The 22,459-nt window shown below is 36.6% G+C and overlaps 3 protein-coding genes across 3 annotated transcripts in view; all 3 read left to right on the plus strand.

The window, feature by feature from the left end:
- The window catches only part of sema4d (sema domain, immunoglobulin domain (Ig), transmembrane domain (TM) and short cytoplasmic domain, (semaphorin) 4D), a 266,298-nt gene that overhangs the window by 227,109 nt on the left and 16,730 nt on the right, over nt 1–22,459 (plus strand). The window lies entirely within an intron of this gene.
- The window catches only part of LOC103035651 (homer scaffold protein 1), a 263,702-nt gene that overhangs the window by 127,056 nt on the left and 114,187 nt on the right, over nt 1–22,459 (plus strand). The window lies entirely within an intron of this gene.
- The window catches only part of shc3 (SHC (Src homology 2 domain containing) transforming protein 3), a 33,387-nt gene continuing 16,730 nt past the window's right edge, over nt 5,803–22,459 (plus strand). Inside the window, exons 1-2 of the mRNA XM_007252775.4 lie at nt 5,803–9,802; nt 20,428–20,498. Of these exons, the coding sequence (XP_007252837.3) occupies nt 9,158–9,802; nt 20,428–20,498 (716 nt within the window). The 5' untranslated portion in view covers nt 5,803–9,157. The remainder of the gene's footprint in view (nt 9,803–20,427; nt 20,499–22,459) is intronic.

Genomic DNA, 22,459 nt, shown 5'->3' on the forward strand with positions numbered 1-22,459 from the left:
ACAGTCTTCTGGAAAATAAACTCTGACTCTCAGATTTGACTACACTTGAGTTTACAGATGAGTAAGATTTTAAAGAAAAACCTCACAAACAAGCCAGTGCTTCAAAACTTAAATTTTCATTTGTTCAGTTTAAGAACAGCTTGATTTTCCTTATTAAAGTGTAGTAAAGGTCAAAGATTATTGGATTATTGAAGTAGAAAAAATTATAAAAAGCTTTAGATTGCTTTTTAAAGGTCTAACCACAGCTGAAAAATATTATTTAAAAGAAAAAATATGTCTTGAGCGATATTTATATCATATTTAAACAGTGGTTTTACAGAGGTTTTCTTGAATAAGGTTCGGTCCACTCCTTATATATATATATATATATTTAAGCTGTTTACTATAAAGAAATGTGGATTTAAAAAAATGCGTTTAAAAATATATATTTTAAGAATCCAACAATAATTCATTTTACGATTTTATAACTTTAAATGCATTTATTATTTTTTTATTTAACCTTAAATTAAGTTAAGTTTTTAATTAATTTTAGCTAATTAGCTAAGGTTACCACATTTTTCAACTGCCTTTTTGTTTTAAATGGCACGAGAGTTCAAAAAAGTAAAAAAGTGGTGGCTAACGAAGCTAGCTAACCTCTGAGGTAACCGGTGGGAAAGGGAAGTAAAATTAAAAAAGGGCAAAAAAAGCTAAACCCTCAAAATAAGTTTAAAAAAATCGATTACACACATTTTACAAGCAACCAGACACTGGAGGTAACATTTACAACGTAATATAAAGACAAGTTTTGGTGAGTCTTTCTTATTTTTTCAACATAAACTAACTTAACAGCTAACAAGCTAATGCTAACGTTACCTCAGCAGCTAATCTAGTTATCTAGTTAGCTGTTAACTAGCTATCGTATCGAGATGAAAACGAGTATTTCTCAGTAAACAAAGGCTACTTAACTATCTAATTTATTTCTGAAGAATTTAACAAGCTATGTTTTATTAATATATGTCTCTCATTTTTACAACATAAGTTAATTTAATAGCTAGGTTATCTGACTAGCTAACGATACCTCAGCAGCTAACCTAGTTAACTAGTCAGCTAACGCTAGCTAGCTTAGATAACATTAACTAAAAACGACAAGATTTTTGTTTCTCGTATCTCAATTTTTTTTAACATAAGCTAACTCAGAAATTAGCTAGCTTAGCTAACTAGCTAACGTTACCTCGGCAGCTAACCTAGCTAGCTAATTAACGCTAAGTAACGTTAGTTAGCTCAGATCACATTAACAGTTAACGTTACCTTAAAACCAGTATTTCTTGGCAAACACGGGCTTATCTAACTAGCAAACTAACTTCGGCAATATATATGTTTTATTAATGTAACGTATTTATCTCATTTTTGCAACTTAAGCTAACTCAATAGCTAGCTCATCTGACTAGCTAACGCCACCTCAGCTCAGGTTAGCTAAGCTAGGTTAGATAGGTTTCATTGCATGCATTATATAGTTAGTAAGCTTAGTGTTCATAGTGTGTCACTCCTGCTGGTTTAGCGGTTTAAACTCTTTGACCAGCTTAGATTTTGTCCAGCATTTGACAAAGTTATCCAAGCTAAACAACCTGTATGACCAAGCTTGAGAAGCGTGACCAGCATAACTAAGTGGGTTAACCAGCTAATTTACCAGTATAGTTTATGCTTTGACCAGCTTTTTTAAGAACTTCTCAATCAAAAACCAGCCTGGGCCATCTAAAACCAGCATGTAAGTAATAATGCGTGTTAGCTTGATTTGTAAGCATATTTTTAAGCATTTTTAGCGTTTTTGGCATTTCGAGTAAATGATTGATAAATTAAAGTGTCTATACAAAACGTTATTATGTGCTATAATATCCTTTAAAGGTGTCATATAAAACAAGTAGTGGGACCATCCCCTGTGTTACAGCGCCATCTGCTGTATTGTAGTTTGCAATCATTGAAGTTCACAAAAAAAAGGTAGTTTATTTTTATGGGATTTTTTATATATATTTTTTGATAATTAGAAATTGAATTTTTCTCTGTTTGGAATATTTAAGCATTTTATATTCCTGTTTTAATGTCTGTAATAATTATATCACTGGCATACCTTGATTGCAATTATTTCTGTGACAATATATTGTCTAAAATAATCAGTTATCATGGCAGACCTTCATACAAAAATATGTGTGAGCTGAACTCATCAAGAGTTAATTATTTGAATTTTTGTCTCTTAATGTGTCTGAGAGCATCAGTTGTAAATTAGTGAAGAGGTAGAGTTGGTATACTGTGAATAGCTCTATTTAAGTAATGTTATAATCCACATTATGTCAAGAACTATAGTAAAGAAAAAATACTTTAGGAAATGAAGGTCAGTTAGTGTGAAACATTTCAAGAACTTTGAAAATATCCTCAAGTGCAGTTACTGCCAAGACCATCAAAAGCTTAATGATAAAACTGGCTCTCATCAGGACCGTTCCTGGAAAGGAAAAGTAAGTGTTACGTCTGTTGCACAGGATAAGGTAATCAAAAAACACTAATTATTTTAGTTTATTTAACACTTTAAAGTTTGCTACATGATTCCTTGTGTGTTCCGTCTTAGTCTGGATGACTTCAGTATTCATTTACAATTTAGGAAAAAAATTAAAATAAAAACATTGAATGAGATGGTGTGTCCAAACTTTGTACTGTATATTATATGTATGTTATCTATGTTATTCATCCTTTGGATTTAAACTTAATTTAATTCAATTTTATTATTTTTTATTAACTAAAATGGGTGCTATACATTTTAAAAAATACAATCAACAACCCAGTTGAAATCACTATTGTGTGCTATGCGGTGAGCATGCAGTGTATTTATGTGCTGGGTTTGGCGCATGCTGGTGCAGTGCGCTATGCTGAGTGTGTGTGTGTGCCGTCAGGATGTACAGTATTTATTAATAGCAGTATGGTGAATCGGTAACCTAGTAACACATTTCCTGAATGCTCCGTTCCCCGACACCACTTTTCAGCTGGCGACGGCGGCATGTATGCGCCGCACACCATACCGGGGCTCTGGCCCACACCAGCCAATGGCATTTGCCTTGTGTGAGCTGTCAGTCACTATGTCCAGCCCCCTCACCCCATTCTTGTTGCTATGCTGTCTTTGAAACTATGGTTACGGTAAAGGTGCCTGTTGGGAATAATGCTCAATGCTGATGTCGCTTATCCTCACACCTTCACTTTGTAAAAGATGAATTAATGTTTTAGTTCATTTATTCACTTATTCAGCATCAATGGTTCTATATACAGTATGTGGACAAAAGTATTGGGACACCAGCTCAGTCTCACCTGCTTCTGTTTCTGCTATAATTAAGGGTATTAAAAAGAGTTTATCCTGCTTTTGTTGTCCAGAAAGGTAAAGCGTTCTGCTAGGTTTTGGATTTAAAGCATTGCTGTGAGAATTTGATTGCATTTAGCTGTGAAAAGAGCATTCATGAAGTCATCCCAAAGTATTGGTTGGAGCTCCATTAGCTTCAGCCAGTCCTATTTTATTGGCAGTACTTTTATTCTACTTTTATTTTATTTTATGCAATGGGTATGAAAGTAGACGCTGAATGTGCTGTTTGGTTGCTTGATAAAGAGGGAGGTTGAAAAGGAGAAGTCCTCATCTTTGTCTTTATCACCCACCACATTCTCTCTCTCTCTTTCTCTCTCTCTCTCTGACACCCCCCTCCATTTCCTACCACTTTAATGAGTTAGTGTAGGAGTGGACCTGACACACTTCAGTCACGACTATGGAGATCACTAAACACACACACACACACAGACACACACACACACACACACACACATGTTTACACTCAAGGGCCATTTCATCATTCTTACTCTCTGTAACTCTTTCTGTTTCTCTTTGTGTTTCTGTCTGTCTGTCTGTCTCTCTCTTTCTTTTTTCTTCTCTTTTAAACTCTCTCTCTCTCTCTGTTGCCAAATACATAGTAATAAAGATTCAGTATAAAATAGATTGATGTGTATCTCTGTCGCAAGCTAAATTATATGCTGAATAAGTGCATGTTATAGTATTAACGTAACTGCTAATAATAATGCATATGTTGAAATGTATATGTATTGATTTGTATTTACAGCAGTGGTGGAAAAGTAAATTTTGCTCCCCACAATGACGTTTTGTCAGATTTCACATTTTGTCAGAAGCTTGTGATCAGACATGTTATGGCATTAATATGCACTCTGTGTATCCAGTATTGGAGTAAAATGATATTGGGTAGGAACGCACAGAAATAGAAATAAAAATTTAGCCAAAACCAAACCAAATAAAACATTTGGCCAAAAGCTACATAAGTTTTTGTTAAAATTTTGTATATATTTTGTATGTTGTGTCTTGTCTAGAAAATATATGAGCATGAAGATTAATGCAGCCACCCAGATCTAAAGAGCACAGCTCATGCAGACATGTTTAAATAAATAATTCAGAGAGTTGTTGGTTTTGCAGGGTAAGCTGAAGTAGTTAAGAATGAAATGAACTCAGTGAACTGATATGAGTAATACACTGAATGAGCGCCAGCGCTTTAACAGTTTGAATGATGTGTTTCCGAGTAACAGTCTTGTGAATACGTGGACTGTAGCTTAACAAGTATTAACAAAGACTGGGTTACTGGGGTTATCATCACCATATGACACTAGCAGCTGCTTTCCTTGGGCATTTCATTGACCCAAGTTCAATTTGCTGACATTAGAATTGTGTTATTGCAGCCTTAGTGGAGACAGATGACCTTAATGTGTTTTGTAGCATGAAATACACTATGGGGCAGTTTTATAGACAGGGATTAAGGCTAGTCTTGGGATCCATAAAACCTGAATCAGGATGATACAGTGTGATACAGTGTAAGGACGACTCTGTAAAATGTCTGGATATGATTCTCCACACATTTTGCAGAGAAAGCGACATTAAATAGTAGAGCTGGGTTTTAAAATTTCCAATACCAAAACCCAAACGATACTTTATTTAACAGCTGACATTAGCTGTCTCATTCTTATACAGTCACTATGAAGGCTCCATCTTTTTGGATATTGTTGAAACAAACAAATAATGAGCATTTTTATATATAATTTGCATTTTGGCGCTTTAGAACAAACACAACAACATTACTTGTGCTGAATCTAGGGCTGCAACTAATGATTATTTTGGTAGTTGACTAATCTGGCGATTTATTTTATTGATAAGTCGATTAGTCAGCGATTGTTTCTGCCATGCCCTTCATCTCGGCTTGCTGTGGGTATGGCTCCTGTTTCTAGCTGATAGCTCCTGTTTCTAGCTGATATTTAGTGAGATAATTATGTGTAATCTGTTGTGTTTGTAAACTGTGTGAGTGTCCCCAAATTATTGACTACTTAACAATGAACATTTGGAGTTAACACATTTTTTTAATCGACATTGCTGATTATATTGACTAATCGTTGCAGCCCTAGCTTAAACTATGAATCTTTTTCCCTGAGCATACTGCTGGATGCAGTTCAGTTTTTAATAGGCTAGGACTCTCTGGAGCAGAAAAAGCATAATCCTTTTAATACCATGCCTAATGCCATGTGTGGGCTAGAGAGGTATAAAGACCCTAGCATTGAGCTGTGGTGCAGTCGAACTGTGTTCTCTGGAATGATGGAGCTCCATTCAGTACTTTTGGGGGAAGGGAATGAGTTGGGGAGTTGTGGATGAGTGGCGATCGTTACTCAACATCCTGACCTTGTTTTTGTCACTGAATGCAATCAAATCTGCTCGTCATAATCGACTTAAACTATATATGGACAAAGCCTCAGTAATTTTGATGACCACAGTATTGCTTAGCGAAAAAAGGGACCTTTAAAGTGAACATGTTTAATATGTGTTTTTTTTCTCAAAATATTTATATTCAAATTTTGGAATACACTTAACAATTAAAACTTAAAATGTAATGTTGTTTATCACAGTTAGTATCTGGGACAATATATATTTTTAAAAATATCCTTAGAGCAATGCTTCAAAATCTAGTAGAAAATCTTTTTAACACAGTAGAGACAGTTACGCTATAAAAAATGAGGATAAACTGTAATACAAATCCTCTGGAGCTGGATTACTTCATCAAACTCAACAATGTAGTTTATTATTATTATTATTACTATTATTATTATTATTTTTATTATTATTATTAAAATTGTCACAAAAGCCTCACATCGGAACAAGTAACGAGACAAGTTATAAAAAAAATGTATTTATTTTATTACCATTTGATGAATGAATCAAAATCTAAAATGAGCAGGTGTCCCAATACTTGTCCCAATTTGTTCATGTTGTGTATATATACTTACACATACATATATACTTAGAGTTTTAATGCACCAAAAAAAAGCTACAAGATCCATCATTTGCAGAATGGCCTTCTCTGTGACATTCACACTGTGGATGCCTAGTCGGGACATCTGAATGAGAAAAATTAGCCCCTAGAGGGCTGGCAGGAATGGGCTACGTCAGCTTACACTTGTTCTTTTTTTAAGTAATGGCCATCACACACAATCATCTAAATAACACAAAATCTGAATGATACTGTTTTTTTTACAATGCCCAAAAACATAGCATTATAGCATTATAGACTGTGAGATTTGATAACGCTAATGCTGGTGTTGTTTAAAGATTTTACAGAGAATGGTCTCTTCTATCACCTGAAAGGAGAATGGTTCATCCCACTATTCAGCCTGCCTACCCTGAATGAGTCATCCTGCCTGCCTCTGATTGGCCAGCCAGGTTGCATCCCGAGGGATTTTGCCTTGCAGAAGGAGCGGAGGCCTGCCTCCATTCACAGAATCGAGGCCGCGCTCGCCCGCTGCCCCATTCACAGCCGGGCTCGGTCCGATTTGGCTTCAGCATCCTTTACTCCAGCCTGAATCCTGCCTCCTCTCCATCCAGCAGCGTTGCATCAGGGAGGGGGGAGCTCATCCCTGCTTTTGTCTTTTTAATCATTTCTTTTTATCCCTGTTGTCTGCGGAGAACTGGAACGCGCTGCCTCTCTCGCTCTCTCTCTCTCTTTCTCAAATTTTCTCCATCTTTCCTGCTCTCTGTGTGTCTCTATTCTATCCTCTATCACTCTCTCTCCCACAGCCTCTCACAGCCTCTTACTCTCTCATTCTCTCTATCTCTCTCTCTCGCTCGCTCTCTCTCTCTTTCTCTGTGCTTTCTTTTTCTTTTTTTTGATTTGCAGGCAGGCAGGAAGGCAAGCCATTGGGAGGGACTGCAGTGCGAATGCTGCAGCGGCGCGAGCGTGCGCGAGAGAGAGAGAGCAGAAGAGGAAGCTTATGAATGACTGACGGTCTCCTGGTGCACACTCCTGTGGACATTTTTACATGAATGGCTTTTTTTTTTTCTCCCGGACTTTAACGCCGTGGCTTTCGCGCTGCTCGCTGCTTCTTAATGAGAGCGAGAGAGATCAGACTGTCTGATTTGTCATGCTATTCATTCATTGAGACACGGACGGATTGTGATTACGTTTTAGTCTGAACACTGCTCAGCATCGTGCTTTTTGGTATGGTGACTAATTATTTAGGAGGATATATAATATATACCACAAAAGATCAGCCTTTCTTTATTTTGCCTTCTGCGGTATTGTAAGAGCATTGTAGGGCTGTTTTCTTTTCTGCTGTATTTCAGTATGTAGGGACGAAAGCACATGACGTTGAACTGTTGAACAAAGAAATGTCTTCTGCTTTAGGTAGCGATTCTGAGAATTATTCAGATCCTGGTTGGTCACCATGGAGAGCACAGTGGTATAAGCGCAGTTCAGAATGAGGCAGAGCAGCGTGGTTGTGGTTGAGGCTGTTTGTGTATTAATTTTTGAATTAAGAATGCTGGAGTCTTTAATCTGAAGCTGAATCCTCAGAGTCTGGCTTTTTCTGACTGGTTTCTGTTTGGTTTTTATCAATGAGAGATTCCATACTGTCTTCTTTGGTTGGTAGACAGCACAGAGTCAGTGAGCTTTGCTTGGTCTTTCTGTCGTTTTTCTAAAAAATAAGTCGTCATCATGCAGAGCAGAACAACTTTGATTCGTTTGATTCGTGAATGTAGAAACAGACATCTTAGCTCCGGTACCATTACTACAATATCACTTAATGTCATAATTTGAGGCACGCAGGCTTTTTCTTGTGGTTATGTTCTTTTCTGCACATTAGTTATAATGTTGCATTATTTTCATTCATGTATGGTTTTGTGTTCCTGTTCTATCTGGCTTCTTAATTTTAATTTCTGACCCGTTGTTTTGGAGGAGACTTTAGGTCTATGTTGGTTTTGATATGAAATGAAAAGAAAGCCAACAAGTAAAGCAAGGGCACAGTGTTTTACCTGTCGTTCACCGTTGGGTGGTAAATGTTGATGGCCTTTTTTAATTCTGCATGTCTGTATCTTTTGGAGTGAATTAAACGCTGAAGCATTCCTGCGGATGACAGAATATCGTTGAGAGGAAATTTGAGAATTGATAGGTTCTAGAGTGCTGTAAGTGGGAGGCTTTTTTATTTTTTTCTGCAACAGGAAGTGATCTGCGGTGTTGAGTGAGTCTTTTGTTGAGAAGGTTCCTCTCTCTCTCTCTCTCTCCCTCTCTCTATCTCCCCTCTCTCACTGCGAGTGAGTCATGCGTGTGCACAGATCCGCCAGGCTGCGGGGAGAGAGGGAGACATCTCCTTCATAAAGCTCTTCTTTTCTCTTCTATCGCTGGACCTCCATCGCTGAAGAGGAGCATCTCCCCGATTCCCACCTCCCAGACTCTTGTCATTTTCTGTCTCCCCATCTACCGTCTCGTCTCTAGGCCTCCATGGATTGCGTGCACCATGGTGTTGTATTTTTGGCCCCTGAGGTGGCGTGGTTTGTAGGATTTTCATAGCGTTTGTTCTCCTTAGCAGCAACAGCAGCAGCAACAGCAGCAGCAACGGCAGGCGGCTTCTGTAGTCACCAAACCACTCCAACCACAGGTGCCTGCAGATCAGTAGCTGCAGACTTGAAAAGGAAGGCAACCAGGGGGAAGCGATCGCTTCAGTACAGCTCCGTCCGTCTGCCGTAGGGGCCCCAGCATGCTGGAGGAGTGGACAGTGGTCAGCTTGGCGTCGGTTCTGCCCGTGCGTACGTAAGTAGGCAGGCAGGCAGAGGGGCATGCTTCACCGCACCAAATACAACCGCTTCAGGAATGAGTCGGTGACGTCCGTCGACGAGCTGCTCCACGGCCTCTCCATGAACGCCACCAAGGTGTCGGCTTCTCCCCCGCCGCCACCCACCGGCCACCAGCCACCCCCCTACGCGCCGCCGGCCGAGGTGCTGCCCCCCGAGTCGTCGGCGCCAGCGGTTGAGGATTCGGGCACCACCCTCTGCACCCTCATCAACAAGGTCTCCGGTCTGAAGTTCGCCAACTCTGGCGGAGGCCTGCTGGGCATCAAGGGCCTCCCGTCCGCCGTCAAGGACCTGGCCGTGTCCAAGCTCCAGGGGGGCGGGGGAGGAGGGGGTGGGGGTGGCTCCGGTAGCCCGGGATCATCCAGCCTCGTCTCGGCGGCCACTGGGGGCAGCTCGTGCGCTTCCGCCGTCTCTGGACAGCAGGAGCTAGGCTCCATGAGCACCACCGGGAAGAAGGGCAGGATGGAGGAGACTCAGCCCGGAGGGGGGGAGGACTGGAACCTGGGCGGTGTGGGAGGCATGGGTGCCACCAGCGGTGGAGGATGCGCGGGTCTGGTGAATAAGCCCTCTCGAGGATGGCTGCACTCCAGTGAAAAGATATCCGGACCCGGAGTGACGTACGTTGTGAAGGTGAGGGATCTGTTCTCTCTCTGTCTCTTTCTTTCCCCTCTTTTATCTCCCCTAATTCCCCCTTTCCTGCTTTTCAGCTCTTCCATGTGTCTCTATTAACCTCCCGTCCAACCTTTAGTTGGACGTTTGTGCAACTAATGAGTGAGTGATGGAGAAGAAAGGCTAGAAAACAGGCAGCGTCTCGCTTGTTTTGATTCAGCCACAGTGCTGAGAATGGCGAGGGCTGAAAGCAGGCATTAAATAATGCAGAGAGGAGAAGGTGCTCGGTGGAAAAGCACCGGCTCAGGCAGGTAAAAGTACCTTTATGAGGTGGAAACAACAAAGACGATGCAGGCCAGAATGAGGATGATTCAGCAAGCAAAGGTCTGTAAACACCTACTGCTTACTGACTATACATGTATACATACTGTTATCAGTGGTTGCAGACAAACATCAGGCTTAGATTTGAGCTTCTTCTGCCATTACTTATATTAACTGTAGCTTCCTCGCTATCTCTATCTAAGGTAGCATATTGCTGCTGCCAAGTATATTTAAAAATAAAATCTCAGCATGTCATTATTGTAAGATCTAATGTCTTAATTAAAAAAAAAAAATCAGAATTTAATAATGAGATATTGTCATATAAACAATGTATTATGTTGTAATTATGACTTATAAAATCTTATCATTTTGAAATATAGTGTCATAAAAACTACATATGTTGTAATTACAAAATGTTGTTTTCTAAACATAATTATGATACAGTATCTCGTAATAATGAAATATTATGCCATTAAAAAAGCAACATAGCATTGTATTTGTAGCAAAATATCTCACAATTATGAAATACGTACTCTTATATCTATGAGATGTTGTATGTCAAGATTAAAACACAAAATCCATTTTTACGACATAATATCTCATGATGTTAGAGATTTCTTTTTTTATTATACCTGGCAGCAATACACTTCTATATCTCTCTCTTTCTGACTGTTTATCTATCTTTCTGTCTATCTCTCCATCATGTATGCTGCATATGCACGGTATGACCAGATAGTCTATGCGACAGACTATTTTTGCCACCAGAGCTGATCTATTCAAACGAACGCTGAGTTTATCTCATCAAGCGGAAGCGGGATGCAAATACTGTAACCAGGCGACCAGAGTTCAGGTAGTGGAGTAGAGTTGCTCTCACATCAGTTCCCATCATATATTCATAAAACACACAAAGGTTGTGGCAGCAGATGTAAAAGGTTCTGCACAATATATTGTTTCGGCGTTGTCGTTGCAACGTGTGCATCTGCAATAATCACACAGTCGCAGTGTGGGTGTAAAGACATTGATATATTGAAGAATTGTGATGTTATGTTTTTCGTATACTGTGTCGATTTTTGCATGATTTTACAAGATTGGTGTCAGACTGTGCTTCATTTATATCACCTTGCTTAAAGTATCAAAGTATATTTAATCCTTTTATTATTTAATCATAATAACCTTGGATCGTGATACTTATTTTATCACCAGATTCTTGCCAATACACAGCTCTAATATGGAGTGTCATAAAGAAAAATTAATTCCTATAAAAGGATAATTCATATTGTGCTTTTTTTCTTGGCAAACCTGGATTATATTTGCCATCAGCAGATATTAGTATAGTGAATTATTTTGAAATGTTGGATTATTGCTTTCTGGTTAAAACTGTAAAAAGAACTCTGTATTTTTTAAGATTGTACTATATCTTACAGTAAATTGTGAATCATCACAATGTGAGTTTTCATTAATCATACATCGCTTGTAAAAGTGGATGTTTTTAATTGTGCATGGTACTTCAGCAGGGACACAATATGTTTGGTTTGTGTGATCCAGAGCACCATAATATCACCAACAAATAATAAATAAAAAAAATCTAGTTATTTAACACATCGTCTTAAGCCAGATTAATGTTTAAATAATTATAAAGTGGATTTATACCACAGCTGTTGAATTTTATCTGCGGACAGGGGGCGGGGCCATCTTTGATCTTCAAAGATATTTGAATGGCCATTGTTCCTCCAGGAAATGATCTTTATCTTTAGTTTTCTCAATGGAAGTCATCTGCACCTTTTTATTTGTATTGTTAATGTATTATAACTACTTATAAAACAGAAGCACATAGAAGTGAAAAATTGCCATCATGGAGAGAAAAGAATAAGAAGGGAAAACTAAGTAGGGGGGAATAGGGGGAAAAATGCATGTAAAATAAAGTATATAAAATAAAATCTCTGGTTTTAAACAGTTACATTCATGTAAATATCCTGTTCTTTTTAAGCAACACAGATTGGTTTTGTTATGTTCAGATAGTGTACAATTATTTACTAAATCCCTAATAAATCTATGGGTATTATAAAGTAGATGATAGAGGTGTAATATCAATGTTATCAATATTATATATAAATTTTTTTTTGTTTTGCACTACAGTGTAGATTTAATTAATAGATAGATAAAAAATTAACTTTCCTTTGATGTATCTTTTCAGGTTTTATTAATATGATATTTTTCTAATTGATGCATTTTGCAATGTATCGCCTAGCTTACATCATCACAGTTTATTGATATTGCAATATATTGAATCGTAACCTCTGTATTATGATACAGATCGTATCGTCGAGTTCTCGGCAGTAGTAGATGTGCAGTACACAGCTTTTAAACACACTGTCCGCTTGGCTGTACCGCGCCGTCTCTTCGGCATCATCACTTCATCATGTAATGTGTGATTAGAGATGCACTGAGGTAAAGGTGACTTCGATTTCTACAGGATGATTCATGCTTCATAGCCTTGTTGCTTTTTTTCCAGTGTGAATCACCCACTGCTACAGCCTCAGTGCTGGAGCTCGGTACACCCGACATGGCGAGAGAGAGAGAGAGAGAGAGAGAGAGAGTATGAGAGAGGAAGAGGCTGAGAGAGAAGTGGAGAATGTTAGGGTACTTCTTTATTATTTTTGAGGGCAGTGTCTCGAACCCTGTGTTCACACTAGCAGGCGACAGAGCAGCGTGTGACCATTTCCTACGAGAGAACGTGATTTGTACCTGGGGTTTGGCAACAAGCGGCAAACAACACGCAGACACAGCGACAAGAAACAAATCGAGTTGAGATTTGAGATTTTCTCAACCTTATTCTAATGAATTATGACGCAGTCAAGTGACATCGTAATCCGATTGGCTGAAGAAATTCTTAGACCAGTTGTAGACACAGGGGATCGACGTCCCCAACTTCTACTCTCTGACATTTTAGGTTCCTACCACCATTTCATTCCTATTCTCAGCTGTGTGGTTCTAAACATGGAAGAGATGATGCTTATATCCACAGTTTCATCTCCTTCTCTTGTTTATGCTGCATATAACAGTCAAGCGTGAATGAAAAGAGTGGATATCTTGCTAGCTTAGCCAGTTTGCTAACTGGCAAGGCCAGTATATGTCCACACATTACAATACGAGTAGCCTCAAACAGTATGGAGCAATATGAATCACTGTATTTGCAGGGTAAATTTGTATTTTTTATAAAAAACAAGTCATAATTCGTCTTAATTTGAAATGGACTTTTAAATATTAAGGGGAACATGAAACGAGTACAAACTCAATGGCCACAATGCTAGTGAGTGTGGCATAGCACTGACCATGCAAAGAAATGGCTGTTTTTACACCATTAATAGTTTATTAAAAACACTGTTTATACACAAAGTACCTTCAGGTAGTTCTTCAAGTGCCGCCGCCATCTTGAATTTACAACTGACAAGCACAAACAAATAGGTAGGATAGGAGAACAGATTGCAACAATAATTATGTGGATATTAATGAATATTATACGTTTTTTGTTTTATTTTTTTTTAGCAACAACTGGAATTCATGCATTTTCCTCTACCATATATTTTGTATTGTAAGCCTGTTGGGAGGATCAGCTAAAAGCGCTGTTTTTCGGAATGCTTGGGGTGAACAGAGATGGGCTATTTAAAAAAAAAGTTGTTCAATAGCCCATATTTAATTCAGATTTTATTTTAACTTTCATAGCATATCGTAATATATTTTTTATTCTATTTATTGAATCTTAACCCCTATTTCCTAATCAGTAGATCAATATTAATAAACGGCACAAATGAAGACAAGATTTTGCCTGACTCACTGTAATAACCTTATAATTTTATAGATATATTGTACAGTATCAAAATGCATAGTATATAATTATAAAACTTTTTTATTATTATTATTGGCACTATCTGAACTGTAAGGATATGTGGGAATGATGTGTCCTAAGTGAATAAGATTTATTTATTTATTTATTTATTTTATTTAATATAAGTATAAAAAATAAGATAATTATAATAAGAAGAATAATATGTTTACAGCACAGTAAACATACAGTGAAATGAGAAAAATATAGGTATTTGATATGAAAATAGAAATAGGTCTATAAAAAAGTGAATAAAGAAGGTGAGGCTGTTTGTGTTTCTTTTAATGTGTGTTTATGTAGGGGAGCATGGTGATTTTTCCACATCGTGTCTCCACTATGTATTGACTTAATTGTGAGTTGTTTCTGGCCCATGTGCTTAAGCGTACACATCACGCTACGCTGCACTAAAAGGACAGTGACTGAAATTGATCGGACGCTGTTTTTGACACACATTCACAGACAGTCTGGTTTAGCTTAATATTCACCCCTTATTCTGGAAATGCTCTTCTCATTGTTTTACAGTGTAGCCTGGAGATTTAGTCTTTGTAGTTTAGTCTTTGTATTTTTTCTCTATTAAAGACATTTTTGCTTTTTGAAAAATAATAAGTATTGCTGTCTATGTGAATGCGTAATGGCCCCAAAATAATATCACAATATTTTGGGGGATTTTTGTTATAATTATATTCTTGTAGAAGAATGCACCACTGTAACAAACAACAAAATAAGTTAAAGTTTTACGTCTATAAGTATAGACAGTTTCGAATGGGTCAGTTTATTCAACAGAAACAAAAAACTGTATGCTTTTGTCTGTTTTGTAAACATCAGACTTGCCAAGACACTGATTTAGTAAAATAAATAAATAAATAAACAGTATAACATAAGCATAATATAATGTATAACTTAAACATTATATAATGTATTTAAAAATGACCACAATTCTGAAAAATAAACAGTATAAAATAAACATAATATAATATATCAAAAAAAGTACCGCAATTCTACAAAATATACAACAAAGAGTATGACCTAAACATAATAAAATGTATAAAAATTACCACAATTCTAAAAAATAAACAATTAACAGTATAAATTAAACATAATAAAATGTATTAAAAAATGTCCACAATTCTACAAAATAAACAAACAGTATAACATAAAGATAATGTAATGCATCAGTTGTATCACAGTTCTAAAATATATATATAGTATAACTTAAACATAATATAATGTATCGAAAAATGTAATATACAACAAAGTTCAGAATAATTTGTGTTTGCATACTGCTTTCAAACTGAAAATTGCTGTTATCAAGCTATGGATTTTTTTTTTTTTACATAAAAGAAAATAAGACAATATTGTTGCGTATGATACGACATGGTAAATGTGTAGAATGAGGAATTCAGACGGTATATATATGTGGTCTTACTGCAGCGCCGACTGTGAGCAGGAGGGATTATTAGCAGCCTCTGCTGTCATGCTTGGGGGAGCAGGGAGACTCGCAGGGTGAATCATTCGCCGCGTTCGCAAGGAAATGAGACACGTGATTCGTTCATTCGTTCATTCATCTCATTGATGCAGTGAGTGTTGAGGTTAGAGCGAGACGGCTCAGGTGAGTCATTGCTGTGTTCAGGTGAGTCATGCAGGAGTGCGATGCTGGTGTAAGAAGTGAAGTAAAGCAGACACAGAGAGTGCGCGCTGATTACGTTCACCAAGAAGAGAGAAGTGTGTTTGTGTAGCAGATGTGCTTTTCACTTTCATTCATTGTTTCTTTGTTTTAAAGCTGCTAAAATAGATTTTATCCTGCTTTTGTTGGAGTAATTGTCTCTACTGTCCAGGAAACGCTTGATTTTAGAATAGATTTTGGATCATTGCCGTGAGGATTTGATTGGTTCAGTGATTAAAGTGTGTTAGTAAGGTCAGGATTAAACTTAAGCTGCAACTAATGATCTTTTTGGTTGCCGACTAATCAGATGATTATTTTTTTCGATTAGTCGATTAGTCAACGATTATTTCTGACATGCTGTCCATCTCTGGTTGCTGTGGGTATGGCTGCTGTTTTCTTTATTGCTTTCAAACATTAAAAAATAGCTGAACATGGGAATTAAATACTGTTCAAATGTCTGGAACATTGGCGTTTAAATGTGGAAAGTGCTGCTGTTTAGTAAAAAAATATTTAATCTGTTGTTTTTGTGCACTTTTGGTGTTTTTAAGGCCGAGTTGATTGTAAACTGTGTAAAATGAGTGAGCACATTACTCATTGTGTTTCTGTTGTTAGTATTTGTGTAGTGCTACAAATTAACGATTAATTGACAATGAACATTTGGAGTCGACAAATGTATTTATTTATTTATTTATAATCAACATTGTCAATTATATCGACTAATCGTTGCAGCCCTAGATGTAATGCCTCTCATTAGGCCTGGTGCCAGTCGGTCATTGATAGGTGATGTAACAGTGAGGTTCTTAGAGCTTTGTGTGCATTTGCAGCTCTGTGTCAGCTCATTGTGTGAAACTAAAAGTTGCTGAATGGAGTTAATGCAGTATACACAAATAAAGAACGATTATTTTATTTAATTAATCAAACTTTTATTTTATTCACTCATTAACAGCCATAAACAGATTTAATATTTTCATATTAAATCATTCTATTAAATAATACACTATGTACCTTAGGATATTGTTTTGCATTAAAATACCTCAGTGTTAACAGGTAACCTCTGTTTCATGTCATAGCATTCCTTTACCACAAAAGGAGTATTGTTGTTTTTAGTTAAAACTTCAAACTGGAAGTAGCTGAAATTTTGGTAATATGTCTTTCAGGTAATCAGTAATAAAGGCATTTTTAGTGGAAGGAAAACTATGAAATGATGTACAGGCTGCAGTAACAGGCTATAATGCTAGAATAAAAGCTATTCTCTCACTTGTTTTTAGTGGCCACCTTATACAAAATAAAGGGTTTCTGCAGTCATTGATTTTGACATTGATTTTAGTATTTTCTCATTTGTTCATTAAACAAAAACGGATCTAAATATTCTTAATATACATGTTTTCACTCATTGTTCAGACGTGAGCTGATATTTAGAGATAAAATGTTTTTCCGTGTGAGATTGTTCTAAAATACATAAGCAGAAATGTAGGGCATGCCATTTTCAGCATCTTCCATCCTTCAAGAATGGTTTTGCTGAATCCAGAATCCAGTGAAGAGGGCAGAACAATGCCGTTTTAGTTCTATATTAGGAACAAAACATGACCCAGCATTTCTCTTTGGTCTCCTTCCTGTTTTAGATTTTTTGTCAGGTTTATTTTTTCCCTGCTGCTCTTAACGGAAGGTCATTCTGAAGATGTGAATACCTAGATATAAATAAGCTCCTGCAATAATCGAAAAACGTAGACAAATGACAAAAGGGAAAAATCTGTGACGAGGCTAAAGAATGTGAGGCCCATCTACTGATTTTAGCTCATGCATCAGCAGTTATCAACTGCCAGCGGGACTGTAGGATTAACTGTGCTTTTATATTATCACAGTACGAGTTTTTGTGAAAAGACTGTACTTTTAGAACAGATTACATGTGCAGTGCTGGAGGAACTTTAAATTCAGTCAGGTGGGACAGTCAGGCTAAAAATTACAGTGTTTTATTTAGACAGAATGAACCCTATATATTTACTTTTTTACATTTTAAAAACCTTAATATCAGAAGAATCAGTGAATGAGCAGGTGCACCACCAGTTTTGTGATGTAGTCCATCATAATCATGATGTCCAACAATGATATTGAGCCGTATCTCAGTTTGTGTCCGTACCACGCAGCCCACATTGCCAGATTTTAAAAGCAGTAGAGCATGTTGAGGGCGAGAGTGAGAGAGGACAGGGGGAACCTGCATCACCCATTGGCGTTTTTCTTTTCTGGACAAATTGTTCTTTGTGTGACGTCAGAGGTGCTGAGCGGGTGGATGCTTTACTGCTTTGAGGACAGTCAGGCTTTTTTTTTTTTTAACTCTATCCAGACATGGTTTCTCTGCCTGTTGTGGTGTTTGAGGCGGCGTTTGTCTTCTTTGAAAGTCGTAATTTTTTGTAAGGGATAAAAACTCTAATTTAATTAATACTTTAGACTTTTTAAATGTATATTTATTCATAAATTAGGCTTTAATCTTGGTTTCAGAACTGAAATCACAAATCTTCAAACTGTTATTACTCATCTAATTGATGCAGTTTGTAGGCCCAATATTGGCTCAGCTCTAGCTTAAAAATGCCCTTTGTGGCTTTTGTGTGACAGCCCTTTTAAAAGATATGGAAAGTTCATAGCCAGTACAACTGTTTGGAACATCCTGAAGAAGAAAGTCATCACTGGTGTACTAAGTAACAGACAGTAAACAGGTAGACCAAGGGATTTTATGTGACAGACTGCAACAGTTTATCAATATAATTGACAATGTCGATTATGTAAATTTGTCGACTACAAATTTCATTGTCGATTAATCGTTAATTTGTAAAAATCTGTCTCAAAAAATACACAGACAAAACAGATTACATATTTAATCCCTAAATATCAGTACTTTCCACATATTATCAACATCTACACATTTAAAGGCCTTTTAAATCTTATTTTTAGCTGTTTCTATAGTTTTTAGAGATTTAGAGATCGTTTACTAATCGACTAATTGAAAAAATAATCAGATTAGTCGACTTGCAAAATAATCATTAGTTGCAGCTCTAGTGACAGATCTTTAAAAATATGTGGAAAGTTGCTTAAAGCACTTTATCCTTCATTTAAACTCATGAATTCACTATGTGACACATACTGACCTTCCTGAGAGCATCATCTGACCTTATTGGCAGAATATAGGGGTGCTTTTTAGGGTTAGTGCTGAAGATTAAACTAAACTAGCTCATTTTAAAAGTGTATTTTATCTTCTACAGCTCTGTTCTAAGCATTGCTTTAATAAAATGCTTTACCATTCATATATTTACTTCTGACACATGAGTTCTAGAACCAAATGTTAAAATTAAAAAGTTATAAAATCTGAAATATTTTTGTTACCTCATGTTTCATGAATGAGCTTCTCAATAAAAACAAAACATGAATGAGCTTTTCAGTTAATTTAATTGATTAAATTTAGATTTTTTTTTAAAATCAATATTCAGAAGTGGGTCTGGTCTCTTATGGGTTAAACCTGATCAAGTCCCGGTCAGTATCCAGTCCCAGAGGTCAGTGCAGGCTGGTTATGTAATGCTAAAGGTGCCGTTCAGTATGTGTTATTCATCATCACACCGAGCACATGGCATCGCCGACTTGAATGTGAGATCTGACAAACTGTTCTCAGAGTGTAATCCGCATGTTCCATCTCTCACTCTCTCCTACACACCCGCTTACACTTTATGTGTGTGTGTGTGTGTGTGTGCCAGTGTGTGGGTAAAATTAATTGGTCCAGTACCAGAACAACGTTAATCTCTTTTATATTTGCATTTAAGGTCAATTTCTAACACCTGAAAATGTGAGAATTTTTTCAGTGTTACGATAATGAGCATTCTCAGTTTCTCTTCTGTCATCTATTACTCACAGTTGGTCACATGGCATAAATAGATCAGAATGATGTCATTCTTTTTGCTGCACTATTCCTGTAGGCCTCTATCAGTCAGTTTAATAAGGAAGTCCTTATGAATTTTATGTTACTACTGTTAGTTTCATACTTTAAGTACCTTTAAGACAGATATATCCTATGGAAATAACCATACACTCTCACTATACAGCTTTGGAGCACTTCAGTTTCTGAATCAGTTTCTCTGATTTTACTATTTATAGGTTTATGTTTGAGTAAAATGAACATTGTTGTTTTATTCTATAAACTACAGACAACATATCTCCCAAATTACAAATAAAAATATTCTCATTTAGAGCATTTATTTACAGAAAATGATGAGAAATGACTGAAATAACAAAAAAAAGATGCAGAGCTTTCAGACCTCAAATAATGCAAAGAAAACAAACAAGTTCATATTCATAAAGTTTTAAGAGTTCAGAAATAATCAATATTTGGTGGAATAACCCTGATGTTTTTTAATCACAGTTTTTTTTCATGCATCTTGGCATCATGTTCTCCTCCACCAGTCTTACACACTGCTTTTGGATAACTTTATGCTGCTTTACTCCTGGTGCAAAAATTCAAGCAGTTCAGTTTGGGGGTTTGATGGTTTGTGATCATCCATCTTCCTCTTGATTATATTCCAGAGATTTATAATTTGGTAAAATCATAGATCATACTCATAATTCAGCAGTGTGTGACGAGGTAAAGTAAGTAAAGTTCAGGGTGTATAGTGAGTTCTTTATCTTTCATTTTAAGCTATTTGCTTTGCTCCAATGGTTTAGCAGTCATGTGTAATATGTAATATGTGATGTTATGCAATAATAAATCAAACTAAACATGTTCCTCATCTCTTATTACAGTATTTGGGCTGCATAGAAGTTCTTCGGTCCATGAGATCTCTGGACTTCACCACAAGATCCCAAATAACAAGGTAGGACTCCACAACCATGAACTCCTCAGCTCCATGAGCCATGAGCTCTTCAGTGATTTAAAATATTTCTGCCAGCAATAATCAAATACCTGCAAAAACCTGTACACTGTATGTGTGTGTGTGTGGGATTAGCATTTAGTTAACAAAAAGTCAACTCATTCACATTTACTCTAATTGATTATCACCCTGTCAGTTCTACCTAAAATAAATATTAATTCAGATTAAACAGTGCAAAGCTAAATTTTACACAGTGTGAACAAAAGCAATTTTACATTTTAAATGTTTTTTTTTTTTATCTGAAATATATAAAATAATTTACCCTGCTTTTGCACTGTTTAGAGAGAATGTTCTACTAGATTTTGGAACATTTCTGTGAGGATTTGATTGCATTTAGCTGCAAGAACAAAGTTCATGTTCATGTCTGTTTTTATGTTCTATTCTATTGGCATTGCGTCTCTCTCTCTATATATAGTTTATGTCTTAATTTAGGTCTATAACTATCTGTGATTTTTAACAATGCTTAAATCATGTAATTGTGTAAATAAAATTATTATTATTATTATTATTATTATTATTATTATTATTATTATTATTATTATACTCAGTGTATCTACAGATTCTTAAAAGGTGATCACTACCTTGATCCTTGTGCAAAAATGTTCATTTGTGTTTTAAAATGTTACTAAAATTAGTGTTGTTTGCTTTTTACTATTTTGTTGCAAAAGTCTTAATTGAGTGTCTCTGAATAGCATTAAAAAAATTACGTTTAATTTACCCATACCTGCAAATACTAGGGATTTCCTGATCACATTTTTTTTGCTCCAGAGTAATATAATTGATAAAAAATCCCAATCTTATAGTTTGGCAATGCAGTTAAAACTAAGAAATAACACATCCAAGTTTTACCATTTTAGCACAAAATAAACAAGTACTAAATAGCGGATGGCTCAGTAAGTAGTTGGCTGCATTAGCGTGTTTACTAACCTGCCTGTGAGATGAAAACACACAATCTTGGATAATATGACAGAGTTGTTGTTCTCTATAGAGTCTATAGTGAACTAGTTGATTTTAGGTAATTCAGTGATCCGGATGTTTTCCACACGATTTCCATCCTTTAAAAATTACGTGTTAAACCCTGATTTCCGATCACATGATCAGATGGGGGACATCCCTAGCACATACTCTGTGTGCTGTAAAGCTGAAATGAAGCCTAAAAATAGCATGTTACTTTTTCAGTTTAGTTTTTTTATGTGTAAAATTAATTTGATTGTTTTCATGAATCAGTTGCTGTAGTTTGATTATATAACAGGGCCTTAAAATCATGTTTTCATTCAGGCTTTTTAGGTCCGTTCAGCTGCAGGAAATAGGAATGTGAATCCAGCTCGTCCATGTGCGTGCATGACTCATTGCATAACATTAGTTAGGAGAAGGCCTGATAGATCCCAGTGGACGCTGGTTGTTTATCGAGCGCACACTCGTGTGGGTTTGAGAGAGAGAGAGAGGGAGAGAGAGAGAGAGAGAGGAAGAGAAAGAGAGAAAGAGAGAGAGAAAGAGAGAGAGAGAGTAGTGACAGCGAATATGGCATGTCACATTCACTTTTCCACCTGACTTCCTGTTCTCCACTCAGCTTGCTTTTGCATGTGCGCACACACACACACACATACACACACACACACACACACACACATACACACACACATACACACATACACATACACACACACAAGAATGCTCTTCATTCAGCACACTCGGGAGGAAAAGCACTATTTATAGATTTTCTTTAAAGCCAAATCAAAGTCAAGCACTGACTGTCTCTGTACTTTTCAGTATGATTTTACTGTCAGAACTACAAATTACATAAAAACATACGTCCCAGAAACACAAATGTTCTTCCTACTTAGGGCTGAATGATAAATAGCTTTTTTATTAGCATTATTGCAACTAGAGTTTTTACAATAACA

Source organism: Astyanax mexicanus, chromosome 17 (genome assembly GCF_023375975.1).
Source record: "Astyanax mexicanus isolate ESR-SI-001 chromosome 17, AstMex3_surface, whole genome shotgun sequence".
In the NCBI taxonomy this organism is placed as follows: Eukaryota; Metazoa; Chordata; class Actinopteri; order Characiformes; family Acestrorhamphidae; genus Astyanax; species Astyanax mexicanus.